Source organism: Elephas maximus, chromosome 5 (assembly GCF_024166365.1).
Source record: "Elephas maximus indicus isolate mEleMax1 chromosome 5, mEleMax1 primary haplotype, whole genome shotgun sequence".
NCBI classification, from domain to species: Eukaryota; Metazoa; Chordata; class Mammalia; order Proboscidea; family Elephantidae; genus Elephas; species Elephas maximus.
The window spans coordinates 122,139,934-122,150,832 of NC_064823.1; the positions used below are offsets into that span (position 1 = coordinate 122,139,934).

At 38.0% G+C, this 10,899-nt stretch overlaps 1 protein-coding gene across 2 annotated transcripts in view; it reads left to right on the forward strand.

The window, feature by feature from the left end:
• TLR10 (toll like receptor 10) overlaps positions 1-9,971 on the forward strand; it is a 33,164-nt gene extending 23,193 nt beyond the window's left edge. For both annotated transcript variants that reach the window (XM_049886351.1, XM_049886352.1), the window contains exon 2: positions 7,364-9,971. In XM_049886351.1, coding sequence (XP_049742308.1) covers positions 7,393-9,852 — 2,460 coding nt within the window. In that variant the 5' untranslated portion in view covers positions 7,364-7,392 and the 3' untranslated portion in view covers positions 9,853-9,971. The remainder of the gene's footprint in view (positions 1-7,363) is intronic.
• Positions 9,972-10,899: the final 928 nt, after the last annotated feature.

A 10,899-nucleotide genomic window follows, 5' to 3' on the forward strand; every position in this document is an offset into this window, starting at 1 on the left:
GGGTCCCTCTAGTCTCAGTCAGACCATTAAGACTGGTCTTTTTACAAGAATTTGAGATCTACATTCCACTGTTTTCCTGCTCCATCAGGGACTCTCTGTCGTGTTCCCTGTCAGGGCAGTGATCAGTAGTAGCTGGGCACCATCCAGTTCTTCCAGTCTCAGTCTGATGGAGTCTCCAGTTTATGTGGCCCTTTCTGTCTCTTGGGCTCATCTTTACCATATGTCTTTGGTGTTCTTTATTCTCCTTTGCTCCAGGTGGATTGAGACCAATTGATGCGTCTTAGATGGCTGCTTGCTAGTGTTTAAGACCCCAGATGCTCTCACCAAAGGGGGATGCAGAATGTTTTCTTAATACATTTTGTTATGCCAATTGACCTAGATGTTCCCTGAAACCATGGTCCCCAGACCCCCATCTATGCTACTCAGGCTTTCGAAGTGTTTGGTTGTATTCAGGAAACTTCTTTGCTTTTGGTTTAGTCCAGTCCTGCTGACTTCCCTTGTACAGCATTCAATTTTTTGTCCATGTTGTTGTTGTTGTTAGGTGCCGTCGAATCAGTTCCCACTCATAGTGACCCTGTGTATGACAGAACAAAAAACTGCCCATTTTTGCCCATAGAATCCCTCAATATTGCAACTCTAGGGTTGAGGTTTTTCTTTAGTTCTTTCAGCTTTGAGAAATACCAAGTATTTTCTTCCGTTTTGGTTTTATCTCCAGGTCTTTGCACATTTCATTATAACACTTTGCTTTTCTTCTCAAGCCACTGTTTGAAACATTCTATCCAGGACTTTTACTTCATCATTTCTTCCTTTCACTTTAGCTACTCTGCGTTCAACAGCAAGTTTCAGAGTCTCTTCTGACATCTAATTTGGTTTTTCTTTTTTGTCTTTTTAATGATCTTTTGCTTTCTTCATGTATGATATCTTTGATGTCATTCCACAACTAGTATGGTCTTGGTCATTAGTCTTCAACGTGTCACATCTATTCTTGAGATGGTTTCTAAATTCAGGTGGTGTACACTCAAGGTCATACTTTGGCTTTTGTGGACTTGTTATAATTGTCTTCAGCTTCAACGTGAACTTGCATAAGAGCAATTGATGGTCTGTCCTGCAGTCGGCTCCTGGCCTTGTTCTGATGGATGATATTGAGCTTCTCCATCATTTCTTTCCACAGATGTAGTCGATTTGATTCCTGTGTATTCCATCTGGCTTGGTTCATGCATATAGTCATTATTTATGTTGCTGCAAAAGGTATTTCCAATGAATAAGTTGTTGGTCTTATAAAATTCTATCATATGATCTCCAGCAGTGTTTCTATCACCAAGGCCATTGTTTCATATGACTGAGCCTTCTTCTTTGTTTCCAACTTTTGCTTTCCAGTCACCAGAAATTATCAATGTGTCTTGATTGCATGTTTGAGCAATTTCAGACTGCAGAAGTTGATAAAAATACTCTGTTTCCTCGTCTGTGACATTAACGGTTGGTGTGTAAGTTTGAATAATAGTCAGATTAACTGGCCTTCCTTGTACGGGTATGGATATTATTCTATCACTGACTGTGTTGTATTTCAGGATAGAATATGTTACGCCATCCCTCTTCAATTTGTCATTCCCGGCATAGTAGGCCAATTGGTTGTCTGACTCAAAATGGCTAATACCAGTCCATTTCAGTTCACTAATGCCTAGGATATTGATCTTCAAGCGTCCCATTTCATTTTTGACAACTTCCAATTTTCCTTGATTCATATTTCATACATTCCACATTCCGATTACTAATGGATATTTGCAGCTGTTTCTTCTCATTTTGAGTTGTGCCACGTCAGCAAATGAAGGTCCGAAAGCTTTACTCCATTGATGTCATTAAAGTCAACTCTACTTTGAGGAGGCAGCTCTACCCCAGTCATGTTTTGAGTGCCTTCCAACCTGAGAAGCTCATTTTCCAGCAGTATATTAGACAATGTTCTGCTGCTATTCAAAATGTTTTCACTGTCCAGTTTTTTCAGATGTAGATTGCTAAGTCCTTCTTCCCAGTCTGTCTTAGTCTGGAAGCTCTACTGAAATCTATCCATCATGAGTGACCCTGCTGTTATTTGAAATACTGGTGGCATAGCTTCCAGTACCACATCAATGCACAAGCCACCACAGTAGGACAAACTGACAGACAAGTGGTGGAAATCACAATCTAAGCCACTTCATTTCGGGATTGAGATGCCTTCAATTTGGATTTGAGTACCATCCAGGAAGGGTTAAACAGGCCTGGGTTCAAAACCCTGCTCTACCACTTACTTGCTGGATCACCTTGGGCATGCTATTGATCCTCTGGGCGTTAGCTGCTCCATCTATATAATAGGGATAATAGTAGCCACCACTTCACAGGGTTGTTGATAATATATGAAAGATAATATATGAAACACACTTTGTTCCATGCCTGGCATATAGGAAACACTCAGAAAATGTCATTCTTACTGTTATGTTGTAAATATCATTCAGTATTCAATTCATTTTTAACCCCTTCTCCATCTCTCTGTATCATTGGGAAAGGAGAAATTAAATGATTATTCCTTGGCAGACCACCAACTGTGGTCTCCTAGTGTCTTTTGATTTGACATTTAAATAATAAGCTAAATTTTTTATGAGAGACTAACTTGAACTGTAAACTTTTGCCTAAAGCACAATTAAATAAATAATAAGCTATTAAGAAACATCGTTTTGTTTTTCACCTGCTTTCAGCATAGTAGTAATAGGAGGAGAAATACATTAATAATATATAATATTATTTAATGCATTTTTAATCAAAGGTTAAGTTTTAATGAAATGCCATAATGTGTATCTATTACTTGAGAGTTAGGCACTTTTTATTTTATTATATTAAGAGAAGTTCAAGGAGAGTTATTTTGGCGTTGGGCAGGGGGAAAGCGTGGGTACAAGATGTAAACTGTGATATCTCAACCCGGGGAATTCCAGATGAAGCAACAGGCTTTGATTCTGCTGCATTTTTCTAAGGGTTTAGCTCTCAGACCTAGAAGCTTAAATAAGTTAATACAAATTGAAGTATTCTGTGAAATGATAACTTTAAAAGCAACTTTATCAGCTTAATCATTATAATTGCCAGTTCCTGCCAAGTCATATTGGAGCCTGAGGCAAAAGGAAAAATCAGTAATACTAATCCTGTTTGTATTAAACATTTTGATATTTTATTAATCATTAATTTTTTGCATTAATTTTTGTTTTAAAAATGTATTTCATTAAAATATCCTTTATCTTTGTTGTTGTTGAGAATATACCCAGCAAAACATACACTGATTTTTTTACAGGTACAATTCAGTGACATTGATTGCATTCTTAAAGTTGTGCAACCATTCCCATCCTCCTTTTCCGAGTTCTTCCTTCCCCACTAACATAAACTCACTGCCCACTAAGTTTCCTATCTAGTCTTTCAGGTTGCTATCTTCAGTTTGATCCCTTATAGATAGATCTTGAAACAACACAATGCTCAAGGCAGACATTCTTTACTAGTTAAGCTATTGTTTGGTTTAAAGAAGACTTCAGGGGATATTTTTGGTTTAAGGTTTAAAGATTATCTCAGGGCAGTAGTTTAAGGGGTTCATCCAGACTCTGTGTCTCCAGAAAGTCTGGAGCACATGAGAATTTTAAATTCTGTTTTGCATTATACCCCTTTGGATCATGATTCTTCTACAGAAAAATGTCCTTTATCTTGATTACTAAGTTTCTTGGTACCCCTTAAATTTGCCTCACCCTAGTGGAGTCCCTGATAACTGCTACCATTTGTTCAGTATTATATGCTAAACATTGTACCAAATGATTTATGTGTATTGTCTCATTTACTCCTATGCACAAACTTCATTTTACTGATGAGAAAACTGAGCATTTAAAAAGGTTCATAAATGGTCTAATTAGTAATTAAGATTGGACTGGAGCACAGCTCTATCAATTCCTAACACCAAACTCATTCTCTAACCATTATGTACTACACCATATCAGGAATTCACAACACAAATTCATTCATTCAGCACATATTTTTTGAGAGTATATTATGTGTCACCTTTTATGAGGGGATAAAAAGTTGCAATCATTCATGCATTCATACGTGCAGCCAAAAAGTTTTTACGGAGCATGTGTCACGGGTAGGAACTATTATATGTGCTGAGGATACAGCAATGAACAAAATAGATAGATCCATGCCCCCAAGGGATACTAGGAGTGGGGGGAAACAGTCAATAAACAAATAAATTAACAAAATTTTCAGATAGTGGTAAGTGCTCACTTCCATTGAAAAATAAGGTGATATGAACTAATAGCAGGTCGGCCACTTTAGACTAGTTGGTCAAGGTATGTACCTTAGAGGAGATAAATTTTAAGCCGAGACCTAAATGACAAGAAGGAGCCAGCCAAGGGAGGAGCTAGGGGAAGAGCATCCCAAGCAAAAGCTGTGCAAACATTGTAAGGTCAGAGTAAGCTTAATGTGGCCAAGGAACAAAAAGAGGGGCAGTATGCTACAGTGTAGTAAGCAGCGAGAAGAGTAGGATAAAAAGAGGTCCTAGAAAGAAGTAAGACTAGTTCATGAAGGGTGTCAGGCTCAAGAAGGTTCTCGACCATTGGAGTGGATAAGCAATTTTCTGAATAAGAAAATAGTCATTTTTCATTAAAATGAGTTGAGTCTTTGAAGAACTTTGAGTCTATGTTAAATCTAACAGGTGAATTAATATATGGTGCATTAAACCTAAGTGTAATGTACACGTCAATTTTCAGTGAGTATAAAATTTCCATATATTGATCAACCTAATTTACTAAAATTGTATACTGTCTTCCTCATCATGCAAGTTCTCAGAGTTGTGTGACTGAAAGTTAAGAGAAAAGAAATCCTTTTACATTTATATGGTGGTAGATAATTCTGATTGAAAACCTAGATTCTGGAGTCATTCTAATTTCAAATCCTAGGTATGCCATTGAGCTCTCTAATGGATATTGATAGTAGCTATCTCATAGGCTGTTGTGAAGTTCAAATGAGATGATTCACGTAGCTTGGCACATAGTCAGTGCTATATAAATTTTAGCTATTGTTAGATTATAAAGAAATACAACATTGACTAACTAAAGGGGAGAACTCTAGTTCTTTTAATTCTTGTGTGTCATTAGGTATTTTGCCTTGAAAGAGGAAACACAAAGCAAATAACCTGTGTATCAGCTATTTTTCCAGGCTACATATTGTTTCTAGGCTACACATTGTTTCTGGTATTGCCATCCTAGTATCCAAAACCTATCCAAAACTTCCCAAGTAAATTTTATTTTTTAATATGGTAGCCCTAAAAATGCTCAACACGATGGCTCAGTCTGTATCAGTCCTTAGAAGTAGTTGATATAAAACCTAAATTGAGTGGCATTTGCAGACTTAGTCATTAGGGTTCTTAGACAGTGTATTAGAAAACTTGAAAGAATCAATATGACTTAGGAAAATAAAGTTTCATTTGATTAAAGTATTATAACATATTCTGGAAACAGATTTGCCTTGACTTACCCTAGAGAGACAAGATAGCAGAGTGGCTAAGAGTCCAGGCTCTGGACTCCCACAACTTCAGCTCCACCATGTAATATTAACCTCGTGGCTATGAGAAAATTACACGAACTCTCTTTCTATATCTGTAAAAGGTGAATAGTGATAGCATTGACCTTATAAGGTTGGTGTTGTGAGAATCAATCTGTGTAAAGTACTTAGCTCAATGTATGCTAGTTGTTATTAAAAAAAAATCAAGTTGCATTGCTGTCATTTGCATGATAGAGTCAATAGAAATGGAGATGCCATCAAATTCCCCTGATAAATATAAATGTATAGCTTCATCAATAGAACAATTTACTCAGGTCATCCTAAATATGGGTAAGGTATTACAATTATGGTACTGGTAAAGAATTTATTTTGCTGGGTTTGTGAAATCTGGAAAGTTACCATGGAGATGAAGTCGTATCATGGAGGCTTTCTTTTTATGTTCATATTTATTCTTACGTAGATCACTGATTACTATTTTAAATCCCATATAAAAGGGAGATGACCAAGAATGAATGGATTCATGAAAGGATGAATTGGATGGATTGGAGGAAATAAAAGTAGACAGAATATCTAAGTGGGATCAAGGGAAAATCCCAGGCCAATTCCAGACTCCCATCTCCTCAATGCCACCTGTGAAATGGTGGCAGTAATAGCTTCATCAGTACCTGTCTAAATTCTGGGGAGTGGGGGGGGGGTGGCCGGGGCGGGGATAATGCCAGGATCAACCCAAAGTTGATCTCTATGAGGTGGATGTCATACATACCTCCACCCTCCAACATTTTTTACCAATTCTGACGTAAGCCATCCCCTCATGGCGCTCTCTGCTTCTCTTATGACCATACTTAGAGTTAAGTGGTTTATTAAGGAATAGGGTACAACTCAGGATCAGGATTAGGAAGCATGTAGGCAAAGCTTCCCTTCTTCAGTGCAGGACAGCTCTCTCAGCTCCTCTTGGCCATGCAGGCTGCCCCTTAGCCCCCTGAAGATAGATTCCTCTCAGCCCCCTCAGGACAGGCTCCTCTTGGCCCTGCCATCTGTCACCACTGAGCCTGCAACTGAGCCCCTTCTGGGCCTCTCATTGTCTCCAGTGTCACAGCCCTCGAGCTGTGTTACAGCTCTTTATAGGAGCCTCCTTGCCTCTTCTCTCTTTCTGTTTCTTCTTTCTTCCTTCTGCTTCTTCCTGCTTTCTTCTGTCTGAAAAATCTCCGTGGGCTGGCTGCATATATATACACAATTCTTTGTTAATTTCAAGGCATGCCGCCTCCCAGCAGGGGCCGCAAACTGATCAACCCCCTCTCAGTAGGTCACAAACACTTCATTTGTGTAGTAGGCTATAGTCATCTTATTTGCATAGCTCATGGTCACTTCATTTGCAGGGGTATATTGACCAATTTCTGCAAGGTGCATACCAATCACAGGGTAGGCTGCAGCCAGGGCCAGGCAAAAAGTCAAGTTATAAAAAAAAAAAAAAGTCAAGTTGTTTACAGTTTACTGAGGAAATGTCAATCAACCTGGACAAAAGTAATAAACCTTCTGGGGTAGAAATTGCTTCGGGCAAAAAATCTCTCAAACTGTTTTTGCAAAGAACCAAGGCAAAAGCCCACGTAAAGGAACTCATTTTACCACAGGTATCTACCAGCCAAAGCTTTGAGATGGAACCAAGTCTCCATTCTATAGGTAGCACTCAATTTCAAACCTTGGTGAATACAGACAGATGTTGTCATTGTTTGTTTGTTTTTAAATAAAAATTCTACAGGATTTAACAAACCAAATAAACATCTAACATCATATGCTGTCTTTCTAGGGTTTTGAACTCATCTTCATCATTCATACATGGGAACCAGTGATAAAAGTGTTGGAAACAAGGTGAGACTTCTCAGAAATACTTGCATATTTTGTAGTATTGTTATATCAGCACAGGGCTGGACTCCAAAGCAGCCGGAAGAAGGGGAACTGACTACCAACTGCTCCAGCATGTCTCTAAGAAGGGTTCCTGAGGATTTGACACCAACCACAACCACGCTGGATTTATCCTACAACCTCCTTTTTCAAATTCAAAGTTCAGATTTTCGTTCTGTCTCCAATCTGAAAATTTTGATTCTGTGCCATAACAGGATCCAACAGCTGGATATCAAGGCCTTTGAATTCAACAAGGAGCTTAGATATTTAGATTTGTCTCACAATAGACTAAAGATTGTAACTTGCTATTCACTGCCAGGTCTCAGGCATTTAGATCTTTCTTTCAATGACTTTGACACTGTGCCTATTTGTGAGGAAACTGGCAACATGTCACACCTGGAAATTCTAGGCTTGAGTGGAGCAAAAATACAAAAATCAGATTTCCAGAAAATTGCTCATTTGTATCTGAATACTGTCATTTTAGGATTGAGAACTCTTTCTTATTATGAAGAAGGTAGCCTGCCCATTTTAAACACAACAAAACTTCACATGGTTTTACCAAAGAACATAAATTTCTGGGTTCTTTTGTGTGATGGAATCAAGACTTCAAAAATATTAGAAATGACAAATATAGATGACAAAAGCCAATTTGCAAGTAACGAAACTCAACGGAACCTTAGGTTAAAGAATGCCAAGACATCTATTCTGTTACTTAATGAAGTTGATTTGCTCTGGGACGATCTTCTGATCATCTTCCAACTTGTTTGGCATATGTCAGTGGAATACTTCCAGCTCCAAAACGTGGCTTTCGGAGGTAATGTTTATCTTGATCACAATTCATTTGACTATTCAAATACTGTTATGAGAGCTATAAAACTGGAGCATGTCCATTTCAGGATTTTTTATATTCCACAGGATAGAGTCTACCTGCTTTTCACCAAAATGGATATAGAAAACCTGACAATATCAGATGCACAAATGCCACACATGATTTTCCCTAATTACCCTATGAGATTCCAATATTTAAATTTTGCCAATAATGTCTTAACAGATGCTCTGTTTAAAAAACCAATCCAATTGCCTCATTTGAAGACTCTCATTTTGAAGGGCAATAAACTAGAGACATTTTCCTTAGTGAGTTACTTTGCCAGCAACACATCCTTGCAGCACTTAGATCTGAGCCAAAATCTGTTACAACATGAAAATAATGAAAACTGCTCCTGGCCAGAAACCTTGATCACCATGAACTTGTCATCCAATAAATTTCCTGATTCTGTTTTCAGGTGTTTGCCAAGAAGTATTCAAATACTTGACCTGAATAATAACAAAATTCAAACTGTCCCTAAAACGATTACTCATCTGAAGTCTTTACGAGAGCTAAATGTTGCATTTAATTTTCTAACTGATCTCCCTGGATGCAGTCATTTCAGAAGCCTCTCAATTCTGAACATTGAAATGAACTTAATTCTCAGCCCATCTCGGGAATTTTTTCAGAGCTGCCGGGAAGTTAAGATTCTAAATGCAGGAAGAAATCCATTCAGGTGCACTTGTGAACTAAGAGATTTCATTCAGCTGCAAAAAAATTCAGAGGGTATGTTGGCTGGATGGTCAGATTCATATATCTGTGAATACCCTTTGAATCTAAAGGGGACTCAGCTGAAGGACGTTCATCTGCCTGAATTATCCTGCAATACAGCCCTGTTGATCGTCATCATTGTGGTCATGCTATCTCTGGGGATGACAGTGGCCTTCTGCTGTCTCCACTTTGATCTACTCTGGTACATTAGGATGCTAAGTCAGTGGACACAGACATGGCACAGGGTTAGGAAGACTGCCCAAGAAAGACTCAAGAGAAATGTCCAATTCCATGCATTTATTTCATACAGTGAACATGATTCTCCCTGGGTAAAGAATGAATTAATTCCCAATCTAGAGAAAGAAGATGGTTCTGTTTTGATTTGCCTTCATGAGAGAAACTTTGACCCTGGCAAGAGCGTTACTGAAAATATCATAAACTGCATTGAGAAAAGTTACACCTCCATCTTGGTTTTGTCTCCCAACTTTGTCCAGAGTGAGTGGTGCCATTATGAACTCTACTTTGCCCACCATAATCTTGTCCATGAAAATTACATAATCTTCATCTTGCTGGAACACATTCCACTCTACTGCATTCCTAACAGATATCATAAGCTGAAAGCTCTCATGGAAGAGAAAACATGCTTGAAATGGCCCAAGGATAGGCGCAAGCACGGACTTTTTTGGGCAAACCTCCGAGCTGCTATTAACATTAGTTTATCAGAAACCAGAGACATGTGTGAACTACAAACATTTGCAGAGCTGAATGAAGAGTCTCGAGGTTCTACAGCCTCTCTGATAAAAACAGACTGCCTATAAAATCCTACCCCCTCGGGAAATTGGGCCCTACACACATATTGAGATATAAATTGGTATAACCTTTATGATGGTCATTTGTTAATATCTATTAAAATGAAAAATGGTCATTCCTTCATAGCAGTTCCTTGAAGTATTTCTAAGAATGTATCTTATAGAAATACCTGTACAAGTTTGCAAAGGTTTATGTAAAAAGGTATTCATCTCAGTGTTGTTTATAATCATGAAATTGAAAACAGCCTTAATGTTCACAAAATAAGGATTAATTAAATAAATTGTAGTAAATTAATGCCATAGGATATCAAAAACCAAACCAGTTGTGTTGAGTCAGTTCTGGCTCATGGAGACCCCCTGTGTTTCAGACTAGAACTGTGCTTCGTAGGGTTTTCAATGGGTATGATCTTTCCAAAGCAGATTGCCAGGCTTTTCTTCTGAGGCACCTCTGGACAGATTTGAACCACCAACCTTTCAATTAGCAGCTGAGCACTTAACCATTTATGCCACCTAGGGACTCCAAAAGGATATTAAGCAGTCATTAAAAAGAATGAGTGGCTCTATATTTACTGGTATGGAGAAAATTATATTAATATATTGGTTTATACAAGAAATAAAAATCTGAAGGAATCTACACCAGTACACTGTGTTTTTGGTCTGGGAGGTTGGATTACAGGGAGTACTTGCTTTCTACGTTGCATATTTCTATGATGTTCAAACTGTTTAGAATTAACCTGTATTTCTCTATAAGTAGAAAAAACAATAGAGAGAATTTTGAAAGCCTATACATCCTACTTATTTTGCTTGATTCTGTGCTTCTAGTTTCACTGGGCACAGAAAACATGCTCTCCTGGATTTTGCAAAATTATATGTCAAAAGGAAACATCATATTACTTCCCAAGTTAAAACATTTAGTGGTTCACCTACATGATAAAGGAAGAACATGCCATGTCCTTTAAGATCCATCACCAGTATTCTCTTACTTCATTGAATTCTCTCATCTAGTCCAATCAAAGTATTGACCATTTCCAGAATATCTAGTTTCTGTTTATGTCC